This window comes from Neomonachus schauinslandi, chromosome 16 (assembly GCF_002201575.2).
Source record: "Neomonachus schauinslandi chromosome 16, ASM220157v2, whole genome shotgun sequence".
NCBI lineage: Eukaryota > Metazoa > Chordata > Mammalia > Carnivora > Phocidae > Neomonachus > Neomonachus schauinslandi.
In genome coordinates, this window is record NC_058418.1 from 32,256,513 (window position 1) to 32,283,980 (window position 27,468).

The 27,468-nt window shown below is 54.4% G+C and overlaps 1 protein-coding gene across 10 annotated transcripts in view; it reads left to right on the plus strand.

Annotated features, from left to right (window-relative positions):
- Window positions 1-27,468, plus strand: part of NLRC5 (NLR family CARD domain containing 5) — a 55,921-nt gene that overhangs the window by 12,408 nt on the left and 16,045 nt on the right. For 2 of the 10 annotated variants that reach the window (XM_021704485.2, XM_044911426.1), the window contains exons 10-30: window positions 1,089-1,154; window positions 1,632-1,715; window positions 3,745-3,828; window positions 4,760-4,849; window positions 6,931-6,999; window positions 7,563-7,631; window positions 8,410-8,493; window positions 9,125-9,208; window positions 10,700-10,789; window positions 11,568-11,612; window positions 12,495-12,584; window positions 13,470-13,553; window positions 17,483-17,566; window positions 19,956-20,045; window positions 20,199-20,261; window positions 21,680-21,766; window positions 23,838-23,921; window positions 24,597-24,686; window positions 25,048-25,110; window positions 26,810-26,893; window positions 26,980-27,063. In XM_021704485.2, coding sequence (XP_021560160.1) covers window positions 1,089-1,154; window positions 1,632-1,715; window positions 3,745-3,828; window positions 4,760-4,849; window positions 6,931-6,999; window positions 7,563-7,631; window positions 8,410-8,493; window positions 9,125-9,208; window positions 10,700-10,789; window positions 11,568-11,612; window positions 12,495-12,584; window positions 13,470-13,553; window positions 17,483-17,566; window positions 19,956-20,045; window positions 20,199-20,261; window positions 21,680-21,766; window positions 23,838-23,921; window positions 24,597-24,686; window positions 25,048-25,110; window positions 26,810-26,893; window positions 26,980-27,063 — 1,668 coding nt within the window. The remainder of the gene's footprint in view (window positions 1-1,088; window positions 1,155-1,631; window positions 1,716-3,744; window positions 3,829-4,759; window positions 4,850-6,930; window positions 7,000-7,562; window positions 7,632-8,409; window positions 8,494-9,124; window positions 9,209-10,699; window positions 10,790-11,567; window positions 11,613-12,494; window positions 12,585-13,469; window positions 13,554-17,482; window positions 17,567-19,955; window positions 20,046-20,198; window positions 20,262-21,679; window positions 21,767-23,837; window positions 23,922-24,596; window positions 24,687-25,047; window positions 25,111-26,809; window positions 26,894-26,979; window positions 27,064-27,468) is intronic. The other 8 variants (XM_044911425.1, XM_044911428.1, XM_044911427.1 and 5 more) reach the window with 7 other exon arrangements.

Sequence of the window (27,468 nt, forward strand, 5' to 3'; positions counted from 1 at the left end):
CAGCCTTTCCATGAGAGAACATTCCAGCTGGACTTATTCACACTCCTCCCGGCTGAGACTCACAGACAGATGATGTTATATGTCCTTGGGCAAGTTCTTTCCCTGCTCTGAACTTCAGTTTCCTCCCCCATACAACGATCTAGTAGGACCAAAGTCTTTTTCCCCTCCAGCTGTACAGAGCTATGATGCCCAATATGGTAGCCACTAGCCACATGTGGCTATTTAAAGGCATATTAGTTAGAATTAAGTAAAATGAACATTTAAGTTTACCAGCCACATTAGCTGTATTTTAGGTACTCAGTGGCCATGGGAGACTAGTGTCTCCCACAGTGGATGGCACAGATACAAAACATTCTCATCATTGCGGAAAGTTCCGTTGGACAGCACCAGTCTAGAGGTCTGTGAAAACCCGGGTAATGACGTTCCAGCTTCTCTGCAGCCCCAACCCCTCCCCTGGCCCAGCGGGAGAGAGCCTGGAGGTGCCGTGGCTCCCACAGCCTGGACCCACACACAGTCCATGCTCCCAGGCTTTTGAACCACAGGTGGCACGTATACAAATGGAGAGCTTCACAACATAGAAATAGCAGCTTCTTTTTACTAAGCTTCAATGTTGTGCCCGTGCTGGGCGCTTGACCGTACATCGTTTCATTTTAATCCTTCAGTCACTCTGTGTTAGATATTGTCATCCCATCTTGGAAAAGAGACCATGGAGGGCGCCTGGGTGGCTCAGTTGGTTAAGCGACTGCCTTCGGCTCAGGTCATGATCCTGGAGTCCCTGGATCGAGTCCCGCATCGGGCTCCCTGCTCGGCAGGGAGTCTGCCTCTCCCTCTGACCCTCCCCCCTCTCATGTGCTCTCTCTCATTCTCTCTCTCTCAAATAAATAAATAAAATCTTTAAAAAAAAAAGAAAAGAGACCATGGAAGCTCAGATAGGTGAAGTGACTTGCCCAAGGCCAGAATTTGGAATAAAGCCTATTTGCCCTCAAACGTTTTGCTCTTGCTGCTGTTCTGAAATGCACCTTTAGCACCTCCAAACATTCAGGCCCTGGAATCTAGGACAAGGCCAATGTTGGATTTGTTCTTGCCAGAGTGCCAGACCTACAGGGAAATGCTGGCCAGAGGAAAGAGGCTGAGAGCAGAAGCCTGACACTCAGGTACCTCAGTGGGCTCAATTGCCTTAAGGGGAGGGATGTGATATGGGGGTAGGGCACCTTCCGAGGAGAGGTAGAGCAGGGGTAAGGAGGATAAAAGGAAAAACAGGCATGGAGCAGAGAAAGGACTTTAACCCATCCTGGCCTGAATAAGGAGCATCGGCCATAACAACAGTAATTACAACTAATTTAATGGGCCCTTGCTACATACTGGGCACAGTAGTATTTTATATCCATTACCTCACTGTAATTCTTTCAAAAACCCTGCCAAGTACACTTTATTATTCCTATTTGATAGAGGAGGACACTGAGGCCAAGGGCCTTGTCCAAGATTGTCCAGGTACTAAGAAGCAGGGCCAGGATGAGACCCCAGGTTTGTCTGCTTCCTGACTCCCCCGGCTCCCACACCTGGCGGTGGCCCTTCGGGCTGGAGGAGGTCTGGTCTAGCTTCTTGCCCTGAGCCCCTCTGCCTCACTCCAGGCTCCAGCAGTGTCAGCTCAGGGTCCATGATGTGCAGGAACTCATAGCCCAGCTCCAGGAAGGCCCCTGCCTGGATGAAGTAGAGTGAGTATCACGGGAAGTGCTGGGATGGGAGATGGGTGGGGGGCAGGGCAGTGTCTGAAGGGCCTCCACTTTGGGTGCATGGTGTAAGGAAGGGCATGCTGCCTCATTAAGAATTTGGGGAACTCAGACCATCATGACAGCTACCACTGTTTAGCACTTGCCCTGGACCAGGCTTTTTTGCATACATCCTCTCACTTAATCTTCCCATCTCTGTGATGTAAGTATTATTACTATGCACACTTCATAGAGGAGGAAATTAAGCAACACAGAGGTTAAGTTTGCTCAAGGTCACACGTCTAGGAAGAGTCCAGGCCAGGGTTCAAGCTCAGACAGTCTGAGTCTTACCGGCCTCATCCTTGTAACCAGTGTTATTGAGAGCTGAAAAGTGGAGACCTCATCACACCTGTCTTCCAAACCACAGCCCTCAGAGTCCCCTCCCCTGTCTTCCTCCCAGAGTAGAGTGAGACCGCCTTCTCTTTTGGGGCTGGAGAAATTCCATTAACGCCCAGCTCTTTTGTGAGTAGGGCTTGGGGATTGGTAGAGGTCCTGTCATGTCCCCAGGAGGGGATCCCTGCTAGGACTTTCCCAGGAAATCAGATGGGTGTGAGGGTCGAGTGATGGAATGCCATAAGGTGTTGTGAGGTGAGTGGCCTCGCCCTAGGGAAAGATGAATGGGTGAGGGCCTTGGTGACCAAAGCTTGAGCCTTGACATTGTCCCATTGGGAGAACCAAGACAGGATTAGAAGGTGTTTTTACAAAACACACGCTTCCACCCAGCTGGGTATCACCAAGCCTGACCACCCCCTACCTGCCCCAGGTGCACTCACCCACAGTATGGCCCCATCACCCATCTGCCTACACAGACCAGACATCTCTCAGCTCCCTTACCCTCCCCCCATAGCCAGCCCATCCCAAGTCCACCTACCACTTACATAGTTCTCAACACCACCCTCTTTTCGCCCAGCTCCCCAGTCCAAACCACTCTCACTCCTCACCTGGATGACCCCATCAGCCTCCTCACTGGGTTTCCTGCTTCCACACTGGCCATTTCCACGTGGCACAGAGTGAACTACATTTCACTGCTGCCTGCCCCCCCTTTACTCCTTCCCATTGCTCATAGTGAAGGCCGAATCCTAAAACCCTGTGTGATCTAGGGCGCCTGGGTGGCTCAGTTGGTTAAGCGACTGCCTTCGGCTCAGGTCATGATCCCGGAGTCCCTGGATCGAGTCCCGCATCGGGCTCCCTGCTCGGCAGGGAGTCTGCTTCTCCCTCTGACCCTCCCCCCTCTCATGTGCTCTCTCCCTCATTCTCTCTCTCTCAAATAAATAAATAAAAAATCTTTAAAAAAAAAAAAAAAAAAACCCTGTGTGATCTAAAACGCTGCCTCCAACCCACCAAGGTCCATCTGACCCTGTCCTGCCACTGAAATCTTCGATCCTGACACGCTGTCTCCCTTTCAGCTCCGCCAGTGAGCTATGCCCCAGGGCCTTTGAATGAGCCGTTCCCAATACCAGGAACACCCTCCCCCATTTCTCTCCCACCCCTTACCTACTGAGCTCCTAGTTTTTCAAGCAAGTAGTTCAAACATCAGGGAAACCTTCCCTGATCCCCATGGTAGATCTGATGCCCCTATAACCATGGAGTTTATCATAAGAAGCAATTATGCAGGTTGAAGCATAAAAAAGCAGCTGAGGGTGGAGCCTTGAAATCAGGCTGCCTGGGTTCAAATCCCAAGTCTGCCTTTCAGGAGGTGCTTTAACCGCTCTAAACCTTGGTTTGCTCATCAGTGAGATGAGGATAATAATAGTGCCTGCTCCACAGGGTCCTTACGAGGATTAAATGCCCGGTAATGGTAGAAGCAGCTGGCACAGTGCAGGCCACGTCATACACAGCCTTGCAGCATCCATCATTATTAGGGCTCATTTACCGGAGGGCTGCTTTGGCTAAAGTCAAGGAGGGACTGTGTGAGTGCAGAGGCTAGGGGGGACCCCACCCCACCAGCACAAGGCATCGGGCCCCTCTGTCTCAGCCTTTCAGGAAACCAGCTGGACGATGAAGGCTGTCGACTGATGGCAGAGGCCGCATCTCAGCTGCACATCACCAGGATTCTGGAGTGAGTTGCCAGCGTCACTATTGGGTGATGGGGGGGAGCCCTGGAGAGAGCCCCAGCTGGTCCTTGCCACCACCAGGTCCTGCAGTGGCCTAGTGCTTCTCCACTGACCTGCTCGCCCCAACACCAGCAAAGTTGGAGCAGTCTGCCCATGACTTGCCTTTGCCTCTGTCTCAGTTCCAGTTACTAAAACCCCTTGGGTGTGTAGAGCATGTTCCTCGTACATCAGTGGCTTGTGTTCCAGTTCATCCTTGCAACAGCCCTGGGGTGTGGTGGGATGTTGCACTGGGTGTTTCGTTAGGGTTTGGGGTGGGTGGGTTTTGTGGTGTTGGAGTGGGAAGAGGCATGTTAGGGTGGGGGCACAGTGCCCCGGGGTAGAGGGGTGGGTTGTTGGGGTGGTGGGATGGAAAGAAAGGGTAGTAGGCTGCTGGACGTGCTATGGTGTTACACGGTACCGGGTGGGGTGGTGTTTGGGTGGGATGCGTTGAGGTCTTAGCATCAAGCGTGGGTCGGGTAGGGGAATGTTGAGGTTGAGTAACAGTGGTTTGGGGCCTTGCCTTGGGAGTTCAGTCCTGACTCTGTCACTTAGTAGCCTTAATATCATTTAATGTCTCTGGGCCTCAGTTTCTCCATTTGTAAAATGGGATTAAAATGATGGTGATTTGACAGACCAGGAAACAGGCTCAGAGAGGTGAAAACGGTGAGTCAGTTCTTCTCACTCAAGCTGTAGAACCTTATTCTCTGAGTGGGGCAGCGAGGTCATGCAGCTCTTGGCTCATCCACGTGGGCCAGAATCCTTCGAGACACCCTGGTTAAGGACCCAGGACATCCACAGAGTGACAGCCAGCAAGCTACTGTGTGCCAGGAGAAGGGGACTGGAGCTGTCCAGGCCTGGGGACTTGAGCTGCCTGACCGCCACCCCCCTCCCCCACAGCCTCAGCAACAACCAGCTCTCTCTGGACGGGGTGCCTTGTGTGCTGAGGGCGGTGAGCACGTGCCAGACCCTGGCCGAGCTGCACATCAGGTAGGACCTCCCAGTGGACCACTGTTACCCCCTCCTGCCTCCAGCCTGGAGTTCCGGGGCTCTCCCACCATTCTCTCCAAGACCTTAGCATTCTTTCTGGGCCAGGCCTTTGGGACCTGAAGATGCTGCTGGAGCCCTGCCCACACCCTCTTTTCCCAGCTGCTCTCAGCTTATACCTTCTCCAGGAAACTACCGTGGGGCGATAGGAGCCAGTGGCGCCTGGGTGGTTACCCTCCCAATTCCCCCAACCAGGAGTGGCCCATGACCGAGGCAGAGGCATCACTCTCCAGCCCTCTGGCCTCGGGTAGGACAAACTTTTGGTGCCCTTCATGCTCCAGAGCTCCCTGTGGGATCAGGCCGAAGACCTGCTCTGTTCTGCTTCCCTTGGTCCCTTACCAGCTTCTCCCAAGAGCAGGCCCTCAGTACATCCCATACACAAGTGATCAAGTGAAACTTGGCCCTCTGCCCCATTCAGAGGCTCAGGCTCTGCTTCTAGGGAACCTGACCCGAGACAGGGCCCAACCTTATTTCTGTTAAGTCTCAGGATTCAGTCTGGGGAGCTGAGGGCAGATGCTAATTAATGTCAACACAGTCCCCACCCAGAGGGGCTCTTAACCAAGTAGGGCAGTCCCTCCTTTAGACACCCCTCAAAGGAGGAGAGAGACACTGGTTAACCCAAAAGAGAGATTAGGGGACCTTGATTCACTGTATATAATGATCCAATAAAGGATCCTTAGCTCATTCCAAATGGTGCTCCATTCATTTCTAGGGATTTACACTAAAGAAGTCAGCGTGCTGGTGCAAACACATTTAGATACAGGAATGTTCACCTCAGTATTAGTTATAATAGGGAAAAATGAACATACCTTAAATATATAGCAGTTGAATATTAGGTAAGTAAACTGAGTTACCTTCAGAGAGAAAAACTCAATGAAAAGTGATGATATAGGTACAATTTTAGTCTAGAGCGATGACTGTAGTATAATTTTAATTCACCATTTTTATAGTAAAGCTTCCCAAACATACTCAAAGGGGAGGGAGAATGGTGAACACCCCAGTTCCCACCAATAATTATCAACATTTTGTCACCCTTGTTTCACCTATCCCTTGAAAACCTAATTTTTAAACAAGAATCTGTCCTTTAATCCCATTTTTTAAGAAGAAGGAAAAAAGAAAGAACATTAGTTGCATTTTAAAAACAAAAGACCTAAAGAACCCATTCCCAAATGTTATCAGCCGTCATTGACAGATGGAAGAGGTGGTGGGTGATTTTTCTTTATTTTCTTCTTACTTTACTATAATTTCTAAGTTCTCCACATGGAAGAAGTATGAACTCTGCGATGAGAAATGTATATTAGGGGGCGCCTGGGTGGCTCAGTCTGTTAAGCCGCTGCCTTCGGCTCAGGTCATGATCCCGGGTTCCTGGGATCGAGCCCCACATCGGGCTCCCTGCTCAGTGGGGAGCCTGCTTCTCCCTCTGCCCCTCCCCCTGCTTGTGCTCTCTCTCTCTCACTCTCTCTCAAATAAATACGTAAAATCTTTAAAAAGGAAGGAAGGAAGGAAGAAAGGAAAGAGAGAGAGGGAGAGAGAGAAAGAAAGAAAGGAAAGAGACAGAGAGAGAGAGAAAGAAGAAAAGAAGGAAGAAAGAGTGTTTAATATTCAGTTTACACCGGCAAGGTTAAGGATGCTCCTGCTGTAAGTTAAAGCCCCGTGTAGACTGTCGGCACCTGTCCTGGAGCTGGCAGTGACCTCTGGCAGTGACCTTGGCAGTGACCTCCCTGAACTGGGTGAGCACACAGCAGAGGCCTCAAGGAGGGTTTCAGCCTGAGAGAGAAAAGGCAGAACTGAAGTTTTCTTTCAAGGGCTTTCCAGGAAATGAGGGTTGATAAGTTTGCAAAGTCTCTGTGGTAGAAAGATTTCAGGTGCCCAAAAACTCAGGAAGTCACAGCAGAGTCGGAGGAAGTAGCCACAGCTAGAGGCAGGGGATGGTACTTCTGCGGTCCCTCCAGTCCAAGTTAGAAAATGGCCCCCAGAACCCCGTAAGCGTCTTGTCTCCTTCTTCTTCTCTTCTCTCTCTGCAGCGTGCTGCACAAAACTGTGGTCTTCACGTTTGCCCCAGAGCAGGAGCAGCTGAAGGAGATCCGGAAGGGGTAGGGCCCACCATCATCCGGGCCCTGTGCTGAGCCAGGCCCAGACCCTCCCTGACCTCCACGGCTGGACAGCATCACTCAACTCTCAGGGGACCTAGACAAATTCACAAAGGAGCAGGAAGCCAGCAGGCTTGGCAAGGGATGAAGCCCAGAGGGGCAGTGTCACAGGACAGACTGCCTCCCCATTTCCCTGTGATGCAGAATGGCCGACTGGGGTGGGGGGCGGGGTAGCCAGGAGCCACGTGCCAGACACTGAGGTCCTTCGGCATAAACCCCAAGGATTTGCAGAGCGCTTGGCCTGTAGCTCTGATTTTGGTTAGAACCTTCTGGCTTCCTCAGGCACGCACCACACTAAAGCAGTTCACATACCTTGTCCCGGTGAGAGGCCCCGTGATTTGTCCCAGGTCACACAGCCAGGAAGCCAAGAAGCCCAGGTGGAACCAGGGTCTGGCCGTCTCCAGGCCTCATGTAGAGACTGAAGGGCGGGAGGTAAGGCTGAGGGTGGACTCGGAGACAGTGGCTGGGGAGTGTGCTCAGCCTGGCCATGGTATGTGTCCCTCCAGGGCTGCGCTTCGGGTCAGCCTGACGTGCCGGATGCCCTCTGAGCTGCCCCTGCGCCCCACGAGAATCAGGTGCAGAGATGGCCTGCCGGCCCTGTGTGGTTCCTACCTCTTCCCTTCCTCTGCTCAAAGCCTCTCCCCAGGCCTCCAGCCCCAGGGGCTCCCTGGAGGACACAACCTGCCGTATCCAGGAGTTGTGGCCTGGCTTCCCTGCCTCCCACCTCCCCTGCTCAGCCCACCAGAGACAGGGCTCACAGGGCAGCCCCCTCAGTGACCTTCCCCACCCAGGGGGCCCCCACTCCTGTTAGCTCCCCTGGCCTCCAGCAGCTGATGGGTCGTGGGGACTCTGGATGGAGAGACTGGGGACATGTGGCACCTTCTTCCCTCATCCTGGGGCTGGGTTCAGCCCCCGCAGGCCTCCCGTCGATGTTCTGCTGGCCTTCTCTCTTGTTCTGTGTCCATCTGAATCTCCCTGTCTGTCTGTCTCTGTTGTTCCTTGTTTTTCTCATATTTTCTGTTTCTCTGGCTTTGCTGCCCTTTCTGTCATTGTCTATTTGTCCTTCCATGGCACTGTGTGTGTATGTGCGCGTGCATGTGTAAGTGCATGCACGTGCGTGCGTAGGCCCATATGCGTGCGTGCGCGTGCGTGTGTGTCTCTGCAACCGTCTCCTCTGCCTCTCATCTCAGTGTCTCTCCATCTTGGTCTCCCTGTGTCTCTGACTCTCTCTAGCTCTTGACTGCCTGTGCAGGAGGTCTTATGTGCATGCTGTGTGTCGGTGCGTCCCTGTGTGCCTGGGGGCAGTGGCTGCTGTGGCCTCTGTCCTGAGGGGCTGTGTTTCCTCCTCCGCAGGCTGACACACTGCGGCTTGCAAGCCAAGCACCTCGAGCAGCTCTGCAGGGCGCTGAGAGGAAGCTGCCGCCTCGGCCACCTGGAGTGAGTGGTTGCTGGTGGAGGGTGGGTGGGTGGAGCCCAGCGGGCTGTGGGTGTTGGTGTGGGGGGTTTTGTTTTGACTTTTTTTAAGATTGCGATCAGCGGTGTTTCCCTGCTGCAATCAGAAACGCCTTAGGGGCGCCTGGGTGGCTCAGTCGTTAAGCGTCTGCCTGCAGCTCAGGTCATGATCCCAGGGTCCTGGGATCGAGCCCCACATCGGGCTCCCTGCTCCACGGGAAGCCTGCTTCTCCCTCTCCCATTCCACCTGCTTGTATTCCCTCTCTCACTGTGTCTCTCTCTGTCAAATAAATAAATAAAATCTTTAAAAAAAAAAAGAAAAAGAAACCCCTGAGAGAGTCCGGGGAGGGTTGTGACCCTTCCCCCTAAAATGCACGTCCCCACATATGACCCCCTCTGAAACCCCTCCCCGACCCCCAAAGGTCACAAACCTCAGGATAGAAAGCGTGGGGGAAACTCCAGCGGACCCATGTGAGATCTGCTGAGATCTGGTCTGGTAGCCCAGGGCCGGGTGCCAGTTTCAGGAGAAGCTGTCTCCCAGGGGTGGAGACACAGAGTTCCTACAGGCCCCACGCCCACCCTCCACTAACCTGTTCTCCCCCTTCACCCCTCCCAGCCTCTCAGGCAATGCTCTGGGGGACGAAGGCGCAGCCCAGCTGGCCCAGCTGCTCCCAGGGCTGGGACCTCTGCAGTCCTTGGAGTGAGTAGCCAACTAGACAAAGCCTCTGAAGCTTGTTCTCATCAGGACGACGGGTGGGGGCGGTGAGGAGGGGGTGTTCTGTGTCCTGTCTCATTCCTTCCTGGGTTATTGTAAAGATTAAATCAAAAAACGCATGTCCGTCGCCTGGTCCAGTCCCTGGCACGTGGTAAGTGCTCACAAAGGGTAGTTAGCTGCTGTGAGTCTCATTGAGAGAGCCTCTGGGACTCAGTGATCCAGCTGCTAACCTAAGGTTTTACTTCTTGAACCTGACTTTGTGGCTCTGCATGGGCTCTCTGGGAGGCCCAGGCCACCTGGGGCGGGGCAAGCATGGACGGGAAGCGTTAGCTAACGGTCAGTTACCCTAATGACTGGCAGCCCTTCTGGCCCTGGGTTGCAGGGAGGGGCTGTTGCTAGGATACAGGCTGGCTAGGGAGGATGTGTACCAGACAAGATGCCCGAGCAGGGTGCCCAGGGCAGCTGGAGAGCAGAGAGCGGGGAGATGTTCAGTGCGGGAGGGAGGCCCTGGGAGGAGACCAGGAGCCTCCAGACTTTGCCTGCAACAGACCAGAGTTTCCGGGTGCTAGAAGGCCCCTGTGTTTTGGGCTCCCACATATTCTTGTTCTCCTGAGCTCTTCGGGGCTAAAGTGAGAGGAGCCCTGGAGAGAGCTCACAACTGTTAGGTTCTCTGTGTGACCTTAGGCAAGTTCCATCACCTCTCTGGGCCCCGGCTTCCCAGGGAACACCTAAAATATAAGGGGGAGGGGGCTTTGGTTTGGGCTACAGCTATAGAATGAGTGCTGGAGCCAGAGGGCCCTTCCTGCTCAGTCTTCGTGGGGCATCTAGGAAGAAGGGGTTACCTCTGTTCCTGTTCTGGGCCTGCTTGTGGGTAGGGAGGAAAGCCTCACCACTGTAGGCAAATCATATGTAGATTGGTGCTTGGCGGCAAATACCCATGTGACCTTCTCAATACTGTGAAGTAGTCTGAGCCCCCCAACCTGTGAGATCCTCGCTCACCTACCCATACCTGGGCCAGAGGACTGCAGCATTACATGGTGAATAGGAAACACTATGACAGATTGACAGGCCCGAAAGAAAGGCAAAGCTTTGTCCCTGCCTTTTGAACAGGAGCCCCTGCATTTTCATTTTGCACTGGGCACTGCCCTTCTTTTTATCAGGTGGGGAAACTGAGGCACAACTCCATCCTGAAAGCACTCTCCAGATTCATCACAGACCCAGAGAACCAGAGTTCTAATCTCACCTCTGTCGTCAGCATGTCTCATAACCTTGGGCAAGACCTTGCTGCTTTTTTGGGCCTCAGTTTCCCCATCTGTACAATGGGGAGTTAGAAGAGGTGCCCTCTGGCCATTTGGGGTTCAGTGAGCTCTGTCATCTGGACTCAGGAACAGCCCTCCCCTGCCCTGGGCTCTGACCACAAAGAGGGCGTTTCTGAGTTGGGTGAGTTCCATCAGTGTCACCCCTGTGATTGTCCAGCCTCAGTGAGAACAGTTTGTCCCTGGATGCGGTGTTCATGTTGACCCCGTGCTTCTCAACTCTGCAGTGGCTTCTCCACTTGGACATCAGGTGAGTGTGCCTCTGGGCCCCTGCCCTGCCCTCTGACCCCACGGGCCATCGGCTCCCACCACCTTCCTCATCTGTCCTGTTCAGTGTCACCTCCTCGGGGCCCTGCATGGCACCAGGCCCCGTGAGCGTGTGACAGGTGTCTGCTGAATGAATGAATGGACGGATGAATGAAAGTAGCCCCAGGACACTCCCATCTCTCCAAGTTTGACATGGGACACGATCCAGCGACTCTCCCTTGCTCACTCTGTGGATCGTCCTGGGAGACCTTTACGGAAACCGGAAGCTCCCTGCTGGTGGCTGAGTGCTCGGGGACCAGTCTCGATCATGGGGTCTCTGGAGCTGATGGGAATTTAGAAGGGAAGCCACCTGGCCAGGCAGCCTGGGGCCAAGCCGGGCAGATGAGCCGTGGTTTCAGTGGGGTCTGCCCATTCCCCCCACTTTCCCCTTCCAAGAGTGGGAGGTGTGGGCACAGACAGACCAGGTTCAAATCCAGGCGCACCACTTAGCTGCTGTGCAGCTTTGAGCAGGTCACTGAGCCTCTCTGTACCCATTTCCTCATCTGTTAAGGAGGAGTAAGAACAGTTCTTACCTCACACCATTATCGTGAGCATAAAAGGAGGTCCCGGCAGTGCTGTGCTTTGTATGTGCTTCAATCCATGTCATTATGCTTAGTATGAATATTGTTATATTTGCTGAGGAAGTGGGCCGCCCTCCGGGCCCTCCATGACCAGGCTGTCTGTCTGTCTGTCTCAGACTGCTGCTTCCTCTCTGTTTGCAGCTCTGAGAGCCAGCACGTCGTCCTGAGAGGTGACAGAACAGGCAGGTGAGGAGGGAGAGCTCCGAGGGGGGAAGGATGGGCTCCCCTCTCCCCTGGCCTCCATTTTCTGTAGCTCCCCCCAACCCCAGCCCTGTGCTGACCACTGTTAGCCCTAGAGTAGCCCACCCAGGTCTGGCTCCCCTTCTGCAGATGTACCCCTGTGTCCCTCCATTCGCAGTAATCAGCCGCTTAGCTCTGGAAAGGAGGCAGGGCAGCCGGGGAGGGAGATGGGGGGGGGGCAGTGCGGCGGAACAGGTGCCCGCTCAGGGCTGCTGAGTAGGAGGGAGGGCGGCTAGGCTTCTGCCCCTCAGGACTTCTGCAGACCTCTGCAGACTCCCGACTTCATAAGAGTCACCGCCCTTCACACTCAGAGTGTACGGCGTTCGAGAAGCCAAGGACCGTTTGTGTTCTGAAAAAGTTTCCACACCTTTGCAGTAAACAACAGATTGTTAGTTCTGCACAGATGTTCCCAGCTGCCCCCTAGTGGGGCCACTAGCTAAGGTATCAGAGAAAAGCATTGCCAGACCAGCCGGGCTGTGTGGAGCTGGAGTGGCCCAAGGCCAGGGTGGTCTTGCATCCTGGGCCAGGGTCTCCATTTCTGGGAACTCTCTGGGTTCTCAAAGCCTAGAGAATGTAAGCCTGGGGATGATGAGAGAGAGGAAGGGCTCTGTCCTGGCTCCCCCGGTCCTAGCCAGGTGCTGCCACCCGGACAGGTGTAAGTTGCTGGCTTTTCTCACTCTGACTTCCCTTCCATGGGCCTCAGTTTCCCCATCTGTACAGGGAGGGACTGGATCGTCCCTAGGCCCCCTTCAGCCCTGACTTCTGTGTCTTGTCTTCCCATGTGCGTGATGTGAACGTTCCTCTCAAAAATGGTCTCCCCACTCCAAGGGATCAATTGGCTGGTGGATCTTTGCCAGAATTCCCGGCTGGAGCCCAATTCTTGGCCTTTCGTCAGCCCCGCGTCCCCAGGAGCCTCTGGTACTGTCTTATCCACTTCTCTTTGGGGGGTAACCACAATACAGGTGAAGAGTCAGGGAGTGAGGAGAGCCTGGGGGCTAGGCCTGGGGGAAAGAGGGTTGGAGAGAAGGAAAAGAAAGGGGGCCAGTATGAGGGCTGGTGAGGGGGGCTGCCGGGCCCAGCGTTCTCCCCAGAGAAAAGATTCCATGCTGTTTTCTCAGAAGACTTCCCAGCTCTGCCATGTCTGTGTGACCATGGCTGGGCCTCTCCCCTCTCTGGGCCTTGATTTCCTTACCTAGGAAGAAAGACTCCTCGGCTGGGGCCCAAACAGGCTTATCCAGAGGAGGAGTGGGAGGATTGTCCCAGGCAGGTGGGTCAGCTGAGGAGGGAAAGCTTAGCTCTTGAGAAGCATGTCAGCGTGGCTGGGGCATGTACAGGGCCAGTGGAGGTGAGCGAGGCCATGGAAAAGGCCTTTCGCTTTTAGCCTGAGAGTAATAGGGAGCCACAGGGGGCTTAAGCGCCTAAGAGGCGTGGTCAGACTGCACTGTTAAAAGATAAGCCACTGGCAGGCGGAGAAGGATCGCAGGGAGGCAGGAGGGGAGTTGAAGGGTGTTAAAGTGGTCCAGGCAAGTGACAGTGGTGGCCCAGACTCAGGCAGGGGTAGTGGGGAGGTGTTGGAATGGAGCGAGGGCAGCTGCGCACTGGGGGTCCTTTATTGTCACTGAGTGGTGGGGATCAGGCTGTAGGGGAGACTTGGGGTGCAGAGTGTGCCCTGTGAGGGGAGGATCCTGCAGCCTGGAGGTTGAGGAGGAGGGGTGGAGAGAGAAGGGGAGAGTCCCTGGGGCTGCACAAGGGCCCTGGGCCCTCCCTCTCTGACCCTCTGCCCGGCCTACTGCCCCCTTTCAGCCTCAGGCAGTGTCAGCTGGAGCCCCTGAGCCTCACCCACCTCTGTGAGACTCTGGAGAAGTGCCCGGGGCCTCTGGAAGTCAAGTAAGTAAGGAGGGCACAGCCTGAGGGGGCACAGTGTGGGCATCTGCCTGGTGACCTGGGGTGGGGGTGTCCTGGTTAGAGGCCAGGTGAGTCCTTCCTGGTCCCCAGCCCCTGTAGCCCTACCCCACCCCTCAGCTATTGGTAGCAGCCTCCTTGCGTCCCGATAGGGCACCTTGCCCTTCTACCAGGAGAGGCTACGCTGGGCCCGGGGCTTCCCCTTTGCCATCTGCTCAACTCAGGGCAACTGGGAGCCCCGGTCTGCTCCCTCCACCCCTGGAGCCCCACCCTGGCGCCCCCTGTGCCTGCCTCCCTAGCTGGGGCATGTCACTTCTGAGGGCCCCCCCTCAGGGCCTCCGTTTCCTGGTTCCCCACTCACCCAGCCCAGAAGCCCCGGGTCTGTGACCGGAGACTGGACCTGGAATGAGGAGTCCCGGCTCAGCCACCCACAGGCTGGGTGACTTTGGGCACGTGGCTCTACCTCCTTGCGTCTCCGCTTTGTCATCTGCAGAAATGGGCAGCCTTTTTCCTTTGTCCTCATTGCTACCATTTTATTACAGCAATTACCTTACAATAGAGAAACCCAAGGCAAGCCTGCCTCACCTAAATCAACCCTTCTCCACATCCAGTCAGTGCTGTCGTGGGTCCCTGTGACCCACCTTGTCTGTGCGCATGTTTAGTCTTTGCTTATTAGAGCCACAGACGGGCTGCATTCTCCGTGGTTTTCCCGACGGTCTTTGGTCTTGCTTTCCCGCTCCCATCTCTGATGCCCTCCTGGCCCTTGTGAGCAGCTCGTCCACGGTCACCTGGTGTCCGTCCTTCCGTGCCCCTCTCCTTGTGCACGCACATACAGACCCGGATCAAGGGGATTTTGACATCGTTAACAGACACGGGATTTTACCGTGTCAGATCTCCACAACGAGGTTTTGTCTCGGGACAGTACGTCGTGACTTCCCTGGGATGTGGAGTCCATGAACTTTTTAGTAAAGCGTTTATTTTAGAATAGGTTAAGGCTTGATTTACAGAAGAGTTGCAAAGCTAGTCCAGAGAGTTCCTCCGCCCTGGTGCCTGGTGGTTAATATCACCCGTCATGGTCCATTTGTCACGACTGAGAAACCAACCTTGTTGCTATGTTCACCACCACACTCCAGGCTTTGTTCAGATGCCCCTAGTTTTTCTCCTAAGACCCTTTCTCTGACCCAGCATCCCGTCCAGGATCCCACATGGCATTTAGGAATCATGTTCTTCTCAGCCTCTCTGGTCTGTGACGATTTCTCAGCCTCTGTTTTTCATGACTTTGGCAGCTTTGAGAAGTCTTCAATAGATATTTTGTGAAATGTCCCTCAATGTGGGTGTGTCTGATGTTTTTCTGTTGGGTAAACTGGGGTTCTGGGTCTGGGGGAAGAAGACCGCAGAAGTGAAGTACCCTTCTCGTCCCATCTCAGAGGTGCATGCTGTGGACTTAGCGCTGTTGATGTTGACCTTGACCACCTGGCTGAGGGAGTTTTTGTCAGATTTCCCCACTGTGAAGTTACTTTCTAATTAAAAAAAAAAAAAACCCAACTATTATGGCTACTTTGGAGCATATATGAAAGCAGAGCGAGTAGTGGGATGGACCCTCAGGTCCCCGTCTACCTTCTTCAGTAATTACCATGCCATGGCCCCAACACACATGCACACATGGTATTTTGAAGCAAGTCCCAGACACCTCTTAACTTCATCTGTAGTTACTGTAGTGTGTGTAGCTAAAAAGGAAGTACCCTTTTTTAAAAAGATTTTATTTATTTATTTGAGAGGGAGTGAGGTGGAGGAGAGGGAGAAGGAGAGAGAATCTGAAGCAGATTCAGGGCTGAGCACAGAGCCCGATGTGGGGCTCGATCTCACGACCCTGAGATCATGACCTGAGCTGAAACCAAGAGCTGGCCACTTAACTGAGCCACCCAGGCGTCCCTATTTATTTTTTTAGTATAACCACAAAACCGTTATCAGACTTAAAATATTTGGGGGGGGGTCTGTTGTTTCTCTTTTTCTATATTTTTATTTAAATTCAATTAATTAACATATAATGTATTATTGGTTTCAGCGGCAGAGGTCAGTGATTCATCAGTTGCATATAACACCGAGTGCTCATTACATCATGCGCCTTCCTTCATGGCCGTCACCCAGTGACCCCATCCCCTCTCCCCTCTGATCAGACCTAAAATATTAGCATGATTATATGACATACTAGAATCATCAAGTAGCCTGTGGATTTTTAATTGTCCTTGATTGCCTCTGATGTATTTTTACACAACATTTGAATGTTTGTGCCTTGTATTTTTTTATATTTGTGCCTTTTAATAGTAACCCTCCACAGTTTAGATGTGCCACGGGCCCTTCAGCCACCCCTCTGTAGAGTCTAGATGGATGCCCAGGCTGCTTCCAGTAATGCGGGAGCCAGTGCTGCAGAAAGCACTCTTCTATCGTGTAACTGCTAAGCACCACCTGTATACCAGGCACTGGGCCAGGCCCTGGGGGGGGGCACAAGGGTGTAGCTGGACATCACCGCCTGCTTTCATTCAGCTACCGAAGCGGGAGGCTTTGTGCAAGCTGCCCCAGGCGGTGCTGGGTGCTCTGAGCACAGATGGGGGGTCTGAGGGCCCCCCTCCCTCAGCTGTGGCTAGAAAAAGTGGGATAATAGCATGAAAGTACTTTGCCAACTGTAGAGTGCTAGGATTGTGTATCCAAATATCGTAATCAACGTACTTCATGCCGAACTCCAATAATTAGATGCTAAGGAGGGTGATGGAGCTCCGGCCCCCTCCCCAAATTCTACCACTGCAGGTCTGCTTTGCCTGGGCACATCCTGGAGTTCCATGTGAGATGTGATGGGTAAAGTTGCTATTGTCTTAAAAAAAAAACAGCAAGTGTGTAAAGCCCACACTGACCCAACCAGAGCACCGTGTACTGGGGGCCCAGAGGGAAACCATGTGGAAGGTGTTGCGGACGGACCACCCCTCAGCGAAGGCCCCCTGTTCTGCCAGCGCTTGGAGCCCGGGGCCCAGTCCTGGGACAGAGGGTATAGAGGTTCCTGGGCATAGAGGTTCCGCCGTGAGGCTCGCAGCTCCGGAATCCTAGGCTGACCTTCCCACAGTCGCTCCCAACCAGCAGACAACACGGTAGAGGTGGGCCAGGCCCCTGGAGGGCCCAGTGAGGGGGAAAGACAGCCTGCAGGGGACAGGAACAGGGACAGCAAAGGGCAAAGGGGGAGAAGGCATAAGGAAAACACAGCCCAAAGGCCTCTGGGAGTGGGGAAGTTGCTCCAGACACCTGCAAATGCTCTGTAAATCCCAGGGCGGTTAGGCACTCTGCTTGTCCCAGGCCTGCAGCCCAGGCGGGCCCCAAAGGGCCAGTATCTGGAGTTTCTCCCAAGTGGACTGGGTTCTGACGGATTATCCAGACAAGTGATCAGCTGGTAGGTCTGGCTTTGACGGACAACCAGAGACCCAAGCTAACTCGCACCTCGGATCCTTTGCTGACGGGCTGTGGCCCTGAACGGCCACTGTTTATCTCACCGTGGGTCAAGGTGGCCTGCTCTTCCTAACAAGTGTCTTCTGCAGAGCATCCATCTCCAGGGCCCTCGAAATAATACTCCTGCGAGTCTGTGACATTTGGGGAAAAGTGTTAGAGCTCCGGGGGAAGTCACAATGCCCAGCAGCGTGCTCAAACTCTGAGAAGTCCTGCTGCAAAGGAAACTATATTTCATTTGGTTTAAGCAGCACTTTCCAAACTTGTATGCCCTTCCTTTCCCTTCAGCCTCAATGATAACTCAAGGGCCCGGCATTTGGAGGGAATGTGTTGGGCCACCCGTGTCCAGAGGGCTCTGGCTGTGAGGGTGCAGTCCTAGCTTTCCTCAAGGCTGCCCTGCCTCATTCGGATGCTTTGTTTCACAGATTGTCCTGTGAGGTCCTGAGTGACCAGAGCCTGGAGACCCTGCTGCACCACTTACCCCAGCTCCCCCAGCTAAGCCTGCTGCAGTAAGACCGGTTTCGCCATCTCCCTGTGCTGGGCTGAGGCTCTTGGCTTGCAAACCCATCCCTTCCTTCCCAGTTACTCCTCTCTCTTGGGCTCTTTTATCTGGCACAGCTGGGAGCTCTTCCCTAATACCTTACTAACCTTGAAGGGGGGTGGGGTGCTATGGGATCAGTTTCCTCATCTGACAAATGGGACTCCTATTCCCCAACCCCTCCGCCAGGGTTGGGGCTCCAAAGACAGGTGTTGTCCAGGCACCTTGAAGAATGGAGGGTCTCTGGCAAATGGGCTGTGGTACTTCTCCTCGCCCACGGAAAGGTCACCATCTAACTCCGCCAAAGGGGAACTGAAGCAGCATCCTCCGAAGTATTTAAAACTCCGCTTTCTAATTTCAGCGCAGACTGGTTAGAATTTAAAAAGGATTTACTTTAAATACTCTTCCAGCAGGGGGAAAGCAGCTGCAGCTGGGATGGAAAAATACAACGGGAAATTAAATCATACCGTTAATAACAGCAACATAAGTACTAATGCTGAGGCTCTCTGGGACGCCCGAGGCAGCTCACTCCACAGCCAGGATCTTGCTTATCCCCGCGTCCTACTGGGAAGGGAAGGAACAGCAGGGTGACGTTCCAGAGGTGGGCAGATGCAACAGACCTCGCGTCCACGCACGGCCCCCACGACGGGAAGGGCATCTTTGGACGCACAAAGTGGCAGGCTAAAATGAGCAGGTGGGAAACCCCAGACCAGGGAGAGACTTCTCCGTGCCCACGTCACACAGCACGAACCCCTAAATCTCCTCGGTCTTTGGAATGAGGTGTCCAGCCTGCCCCACACCAGGGCTAACGCTTTGTACTACTTAGTCCATACGCTGGAGGGCTGGAGACACAGCAGAGAGCGGGGAGAAAAGACCGGGTCCTTGTCTTCTTGGAGCTTACCTTGTAGTAGTAGGCAGTTGGACAATAAGCAAGACGAATTCAGACAGTGATGAGGTATTTTTCTAGGTAATGTAATCAAGAGTGCCACAAAGGTGAGGGCGGTCAGGGGATGCCTCTGAGGAGGGATACTAAGGTTCGACCCAAAGGACGAAAGGGACCCAGCCTTGTGAAGAGCAGGGAACAGCATTCCAAACAGAGGGAAGAGCATGTAGGAGGCCCTGAGGCAAGATTGAACTTGGTGGGCTCAAGGAACAGCCAGAAGGGCACTGTGGCAGGAGGGTAGGTGGAGAGAGGAGAGAGGTGAAGAGAGCCATGAGGAGGAGTTTGGGGTTTTTGTCCAAGGGGACTTGAAAGACAGAGGTGTGATGTGTGTGTGTGTGTGTGGTTTTTTTTTTTTTTTAAGATTTCATTTATTTATTTGACAGAGAGCACGAGCAGGGTGAGCAGCAGGCAGAGGGAGAGGGAGAAGCGGGCTCGATCCCAGAACCCTGGGATCATGACCTGAGCCGAAGGCAGACGCTTAACCGACTGAGCCCCCCAGGCGCCCCTGTGATGTATGTTTTCAAAAGCTCAGCCTGGCTGCTGGGTAGAGAAGGGGTTGGGGGACAAGAGTGGAAATGAGAGTAGGGAAGAGGCTGTGTAGGGTCGAAGATGGTGGGGCCGGGGCTTGGTGGGGCTGGGGCGGAAGCAGGTCGATTCAGGGTTCATCTTGAGAGTGGAACGGACGAGACAAGCTGAGGGAGGGTTTAGGGGGCGAGGGAAGTGGGGGTGCCCAGGTCGCCTCCGAGGGCAAGATGCGGCCGCCTCACCTTCTCGAAGACAGCGGTTCCCAGCCAAGGCGGGGATTTTGCTCCCCAGTGATACGTGGCCGTGGAGACATTTTTAGTTGTCATGGCAGGGGGAGGAGGATGGGGAGAGGGAGGGCGATGAATGGGATTTAGTGAGTAGAGGTCTACGATGCCGCGGAACACCCTACAGGACAGCCCCAACAGCAACGAGTTATTTAGCCCCAAATCACAGAAACTACTCCAAGGACCTAAAGTTTCCCACTTCCTTTCAGCAGGACTCACCTGTTAAGTCTGTGCTTGAGGGCAGAAACAATATAATAATAAAACTAGCATGGGTATGGCGCCAGGCAGTGCACCAGCTTGATGTAATTTAAGTCCTCGAGACACCCCAGCGGAAGGTATACCATGAGTAATCCTGTTTTCCCAGTAAGGAGGCTGAGGCTCAGAGAAGTTAAGTGACTGCCAAGGACACACAGTCGATAAGCAGAACTGGAGCTCAAACCCAAGTCCCTATTTGTCCCTCTTGAGTCCCTGCCTTCCTCCTATTGCTTTGCTGACCCGCCTGCCTTCCCTCTCCTCTCTTGCCTTCCCTTCCAGCCCATCCAGGCTGCCTGTCCACTCTAGCCTGGCTCCAACTTGCCTACATAAGGCCCCGCTCCTTTCCTTCTCAGGCTAAGCGAGACGAGGCTGTCCCCGAAGAGCCCCCTCCTGCTGGCCGATCTCTTCAGCCTGTGCCCACGGATTCAGAAGGTGGATCTCAGGTGGGCATTGCCCTAGGACAACCGGGTCTAGTCTTGGAGGGTTTTGCCCTGTCTGGCAGGTGTAAAAGGATAGGATGGAGGCAGTAGGACCCGAGTCAGGGGCATCCTGAGACTGTGGCCAAGGGTGGCTGACTCAGGTGCTGTCTGTTCCAGGTCCCTGTATCACATGACCCTGCACTTCAGGTCTAGCAAGGAGCGGGAAGGCGAATGCTGTGGGTAAGTCCCCAAAACTATGCCCTGGCACCTGGTCGATATTGGGGACAAGTAGACCCACCTCCTGGATGCCTAGAACAGAGTACAGATTGCCTGCCGTGGGGCATTTCCTTGAAAGGACCCAGCAAGCAGACTTGTTTCCTCTAACATAAAGAAGCAGAGGTCCAGAGGGGGCCGGGCTTTGGCAAAGGCAAATAAGGAGTTCCTGTCAGGCTTGACCAGAGTTCAGGGGCCTGGTTCAAGGAAAAGGACTTCATAAGTGGCCCACCAGGCCTTAAATCCCAGCTCCACGGGGCCTGACGCCTTGGACGAGCTCCTTAACGTTCTGTGATCCTCAGCTTCCACAGGTGAAGGGGGAGCCATCATATTGCAGGATGTTTGCAAGGATTAACTGAGACGATGTGTAAAGCATGAAGCACTCCCAGATACAGGTGTCCTTGCCCTGCTGGCTCCTGGACCCGTGCTCCGCGGTTATCCCCAGAGGCAGGATGACAGGGCAGAGGGCAACCTTTGCACACAGAGATGATGTTTCTAATAACTGATGCCGCTGGCTTGCGCCGGACCCTTCTCCTGTCGGCCTCAGCCTCCTCAGCTGTGAAGTAACCATAAATAGAATCAAGATATGTTGAATATCTGCAGGGCGCCATTCTAGAGCCTTCTGCACATTACGTCCTGTAAGCTTCACAGCTGCGATCACATGGCAGGAAGGGGGCAGCTGGAACTTGAACCCAGGCCGTTCTGCAGTGCTCCTCGCCCCAGGGCAGACAGACTGTGGGTGGCTATGTATTTATTGATTCATTTTTGTTAGAATAGAGCTGACCTACAACAGAGTACTAGTTGCAGGTGTACAAGCTAGTGATTGGGCAGCTCTGTGCACTGGGCAGTGCTCCCCGCAGTGGGGACCGTCACCATCTGTCACCATACAATAGTGTTACAGTATTATTGACTATATTCCCTATGCTGTACTTTCCATCTCCTTGACTTCTTTTATAACTGGAAGTCTGTGCCTCTGAATCTCCTTCATCTCAATTCCAGTATCAAAGGCAAGAGCAGGCGTCACCCTTCTTCTCTCCCTCCCACCCTGCTTGTCCAACTTGAGCTTGAATCAACCACCTAGAGATCCTGTGGTTTCTGATTCAGTGGGTCTGGGCAGGGTTCCTAGAGTTTGCATCTGAATGAGTTCCCAAGTGATGCAGGTGTGGCTGGTCGGGGATCACCGGCTGATGGAGCCTGGGGGTGGCGGGTGGGATCTGTGCGGGAGGTTGTAAGTGGTGGATGACTGGTGGATGACGGATGGTTCCAGAGAATCCAACCTTGGGTGAGGCCCCCTGGGAGCTGGAGGCCACACCCAGGACAAGCCAGGGCAGAGCAGGTCTGAGTGGCTCAGTGCCCCCTCCTTGGGCGTGGTGCCCCTCCTCCAGCAGGTTCACGGGCTGTGGCCTCAGTCAGGAGCACGTGGAGCCGCTGTGCTGGTTGCTGAGCAAATGTGAAGACCTCAACCAGCTGGAGTAAGTTGGCGGGGGAGGAGGGAGAGGAGCACGGGAGCACGTGCCTGGGTGGCACTGGAAGGGTGGATGTGTGTGCGTGTGCATGTGCGCGTGTGTGCATGCCCTCAGCACCTGTCAGGGCCAGCTAACAGGGATGCCTGGGACACGTCCTGGGTCACATCCATAAAATTTCCCTGTACCCATTTCATCCCTTCCACTCCCGACTCTTGCCATGATGGGGCCAGTTCAGGGTGTGTCCCTTGATCTACTTTGGGGAGCTCACAAAAGGGCTATGGGAGCCCCTGGGCCTCATGATGATCAAGACGTTGGAGCTCTGCTGGCAGATGGGAACCAAAATGGAGAATCCCATGGTCTGCCCGGCAGGGGGTTAAAAGTACCCAGTGGCTCAGCCTGAGGAGGGTCTCGGAGCCAGCTGGGGTGGGGCCTCGTGGGCTCTCGGGTTGTTGAGAGGTGGTATCTGTGTGACCTGTCTTGGGTGCCCAAATAGCACAACCCCCTCATGGGTAGAAAAATAAAAACAGGCAACACTTCCTGAGCACCTTCTCCACTGTGCTAAGTGCTTTATGTAGTCTTTTTATTCTTCCAAAACTCTAGGTACTGTTGTCCCCATTTTATAGATGAGAGTGCTGAGGGACAGAGAGGATTTAAAAACTTGCCCAAGGGGGGCGCCTGGGTGGCTCAGTCGTTAAGCGTCTGCCTTCGGCTCAGGTCATGATCCCGGGGTCCTGGGATCGAGCCCCGCATCGGGCTCCCTGCTCCGCGGGAAGCCTGCTTCTCCCTCCCCCACTCCCTCTGCTTGTGTTCCCTCTGTCGCTGTGTCTCTCTCTGTCAAATAAATAAATAAAATCTTAAAAAAAAAAAAAAAACTTGCCCAAGGTCACACAGCTAGGATGATGATGCAGTCTGTGCCCACAACCACTAGGCGTCCAGCGTAGGACCAGTGGGACATTAAGAGAGCTGTGTACAAAACACACACACACACACACACACACTAAATTCCCGTTGTGATGTGGCCAAAAAGAGCAATGGGGCCGATGGAAATCACACATTAGAAAGATAAATAAGCAGTATGTCTTTGGGTTTTTCTGCTTTCAATTGTAAAGGGAAGCTTTTCTCTTTTTTTTTTTTTTTTTAGATTTTTTTTTTTTACTCTTATGTTAATCCCCATACATTACCTCATTAGTTTTAGCTGAAGTGTTCCATGATTCATTGTTTGTGCATAACACCCAGTGCTCCATGCAGAACGTGCCCTCCTCAATACCCATCACCGGGCTAACTAATCCCCCCTCCCCCCTCCCCTCTAGAACCCTGTTTGTTTTTCAGAGTCCATCGTCTCTCATGGTTCGTGTAAAGGGAAGTTTTTCTGATTGTAAACATTACTTTATCAAAAGGCTTTATGAGACAAACCAATTTTTAATTTTTAAAGCCTCTCCCAAAAACGCAAACAAAGCCTCAAAAGTGTCATCATCGGGGACAAAATGAGGTCAGAGATGCAGGACAAAAATCAGACATTCCAGGGCACGCTGATTATATTATTCTGAAAGCGTGGCACAACCGTAGAAAGCCACAAGGAAGGGAAAGAAAGCATTCAAGTACAATTTCCGTCCAATATTGCATTCCTGAATTAAAAGAAGGAAATCTCCTGGGGAAACCCAGCCTCCAAACCTCTTTCTTTTTTCGGGGATTTATTCTTGTTCAAAGTTGCCGTTCTCACCTGTTGTGAGCCAAGGGCGTGGTAAAGGCAGATGGGTTTTTCTCTGAGGCCGGAAGCCTGCGGGAGGCATGGGGGCCCTGGGCATGGGCAGCAGGCACTGCAGGGAAAGGGGGGGACCGCTCACCTGTGGTGCTGGGCGGGGGCAGCACAGGAGCTGTTGTGTGCCAGGCGATCATTCTGGGGGTGCCGGAGATGCCGGTGAAGTGGGAGTGAGCATGGTGCGGTCCGGTCACGGCGACAGTGGCACGGCGACAGTGACTAGTCCTGTGTGGGTCGAGAGGCAGTGATGGTACCTGTGGAGAGCGGGCTCCGGCTGAGTGGCATGTCGGACTGCCAACCCCTTCTTGCCTCTCGTAGCCTCTCCGCAAACATGCTGGGTGATGACGGGCTCAGGTGCCTCCTGGAATGTCTGCCTCAGTTGCCCATCTCCGGTTCGCTTGAGTAAGTGATGAGGAGCCCAGGGGACAGCCAGGAGGAGGATCCCCCGCCCCTGCGCTAGGCAGAGCCCCCACCAGACATCCAGGAGAGGCTGTGACTAAAGCGTGGTGACCCAAGCTGACTTTGGGACAGGAAAGTGACAGTTTCTCTCTAACCAGCTGACGCAGGACCTCAGCTGTCCTGACTCCTAGTCCATCCTGTCCCTGAAGCCCCTCTAAAGACTAAATCTATGGGACACAGATTTGGAGATGTTCCCACAGCAGGGAGGGTCCCTAGGAAGTCACCCACACTCTCAGCCAGTCTCCCCAGTGATCTGGGAGACTAGCGACCTGAGCCCGGATACAGCGGGTTGCTAGGCAACTGAGCTTTGGGCTCTGGGTGTCCCTGAGCCCCTGGGGCTGGAACTGTCAGCCTGGCCCCATCGACCCTGTCTCAGCCCCAGTGGGTGCAACTCCTGAGGACGCAGGACTGGGTGCCTGTCCTGCCTGTGTGGGGAGAGTGCCCCTCTGGCCTCTCTCTGGACCTCGGTGTCTGCACCTGGAGAGTGGACACTTGGACATTGAGGACAGTCCTCCCAGAGGGGACAGACAGCTGGAGGAGAGGAGACAAGGGGGGGCTGGGCAGGGCTGCCCTAAGGTGCTGTCCCTCCCCCCATCCTGAACCTCATTTCTCTTCCAGCCTGAGTCACAACAACATCTCCCTAGAAAGTGCCCTGGGCCTAGTGAAGACACTCCCCTCCTGCCCACGCATCCGGGAGGCCTCCATGAAGTAAGACGTTGGTGCCACTTGCTGACGGTGGGGAGAAGCAAGATTCCCACGCTTAGCAACCCCCTCTGTGTGACTTGGGGCAACTTGCCCCCCTTTCTCAGTCTCAGGGTTCCCTGAACGGGGGATCATGGTTTCCATCCTCCAAGGCCTGCATGACGTGGGGACCAGGGAGGTCACAGGGTGGGGAAGGCGAGGATTCAGTGTCCTCACAGAATGTGCTGGGGGTCCCCTGTGGTCTCTCCTTCTGTGGCTTTCACCCTCCCTTGTCCCTGCGGGCCTAGCCCCCTTCCCTCCTGCAGCCCCTGGTGTCTGGGGCTCAGGATGCTGGGCCTCCGGCTTCCCCACACCCTTCTCTCCTCAGCCTGGGCTCTGAGCAGAGCTTCTGGATCCACTTCTCCAGACAGGAGGCCGGGAAGACACTGAGGTAAGGCCTGGTCTGGGGGAGAGGGTTCAAGGGGAGGGAATGGGGAAGAGGAAGCTGACCCTGGGGCAGCTTCCATGCCTCCTCCTTCTCTCGGCCCTTTCCTCCTTCAGACACCCTGCTTCACGCTCACTGCCTGGGTTTGCCGCCCCCAGATCTGCCCCCAACACCCCCGCACCTCCAGTCCTGAGGCCAGGCCTTTGCATTGATGGGTGCCTCTTAGCCATGCCTTAACTATAAGCCTGGAGGCTTCTGAGTATCATGGTTAAGAGCTCAGACTCTGGAGCCACCTGGGGGTAAATCCCAGCCCTACCATTTGCCAGCTGTGTGACCTCGAACAAGTGACTTAACCTCTCTGTGTTTCAGTTCCTCATCTGTAAAATGGGAATAATAGTAAGACCTACCCCTTAGGGTTCTTATGAGGCTTAAAGGAGTTGATATGTATAAAGTGCCTGGCAAGGGCCTGGCTCACTTGAGCTTCACCACCACTGCCTCGGGTCACTTCCTCTGTATGTCTTTCTTCAGCTGTGATCATGGCCTCTGAACTGGGCCACTGCCTCTGGCCAGGCCTCCCCCAATCCATTCACTTCACAGCCCCCAGAGGGATCTTCCCAGAACACATTGGACTGTGGCACTCCACTGTGCTAAGCCCTTCCGTGGCTCCCCATTGCCCCCAGGATCAGGTTCAAATTCCTTAGTTTGGTCTTCTCCCTCAGTCTGATCTGGCTGCCACTTCCCATCGTGTTCCTCCTCACCTCCCCAAAGCCGTACACAGATAAACCACACCCACACCACGCACACACTCCACATACATACACATACAACACACACATATGCACACACATCATACAAGCACACGCCACCCATACACATCCACACAACACACACACGTGCATCCATACCTAGCCCCCACACATACAACACACCCACAACATACATGCACACACACACTCAGCCCAAGGGCCCTTCACTCCTTACTAAACACACACTGCCCGATGAAGCTTCCTTCCCGCCAGGCACTCAACCCAACAGTCTCTTCCCTGTAGTTTCCAAGATAAAATTCTCCCAGTCCTTTCATACCCAGCTGAAATGTCGGCCTCTCGTGGAATCCTCCAGGGGTCCCTGTCCCGTGACCGTGAACGGCCCTGTGGGGCCCGTCTGCTGGCCACCCAGGGCCACAAGAGCCAGGAGGATGGGGCCCTAACAGGAATCCCAGGCCTCCTCCCTCCAAGGGAGCCTGGAGTAAAGGGGTACTGGGGAGGAGAGCCACGGTGTAGGTTTGGGGTCTGGAGTCAGGCTGACTTGGACTGAAACCCGATTCGGCACTTACTTCTCACCAGCTGTGTGTCCTTGGGTTAGTCAGTTTCTCTGCCTGTAAATGATGTGGTTGGAATTGCATGAGATGCTGCATATAAGGTAGGCTCATCCGGAGCACCCAGATGCTGGCCCAGGGCCTGGCATAGAGTCAGGGCTCAATAAGGGACACTCCCGGCCCTTTCTTGGCAGGGGGTGGGGTGATCTCTCTCAAGAGATAGGAAGCTCCCAGAGCAGGAGCTGCATCTTTGGCCTGTTCTCAGGCCCTGAATCCAGGCCTTTGCCCTCAGGGTGGGGCACCCCACAGGCCCTGGGGGAGATGGGAGGAAGCAGGACAGCAGCCCCAGCAGGCCTCACTCCAGCTCTGCTCCTTCCCGTCTGCCCTCAGGCTGAGCCAGTGCAGCTTTGGGCCGGAGCATGTGCCCAGACTGGCCACCAACCTGAACCAGGCCCTGCACCTGACCGCGCTCACGTGAGTCACCAGGCCCACCCACAGGGGCAGGGGAGGGGCGGGGGCTCCCGGTGAGGGCCACCCCTGTAACAGACCTCTGTCCCCAGGCTGACCCAGTGCTGCCTGGGCCTGGAACAGCTGACGCTTCTCCTGAGTCTGCTGAGGTGGCCGGTGGGGCTGTTCAGTCTCAGGTACTGTCTTGCTCGGTGCCCCTGGGAGGGGCCAGGGTGGGCCCTGGAGAATGGGTCTCCCCCAGGACCGTGGCCCCAGCCACGTCCTGCACCCAAACCCTGCCACTTGGACCCTGCCTTTAGCCCCAGAAACCCCCTCAGGCATACGGAGAAGCCACCGTCCTTGAGGTGGGGCCTCTGCTTGGGCACTTAAGAAAAAAAAGGAAACCCCAAAGGACACCCAGATGAGGTCAACAGTAACATACAACAGATACCATGCGTGTATGCTCACGATGATCATTTTGAAACTTTCAGAAAAGGGTTGCTGGAGGGGAGGGCGGTGGGGGGGATGGGGTAACGGGGTGATGAGCATGAAGGAGGGCACGTGATGGAATGAGCACTGGGTGTTATACGCAACTGATGAAT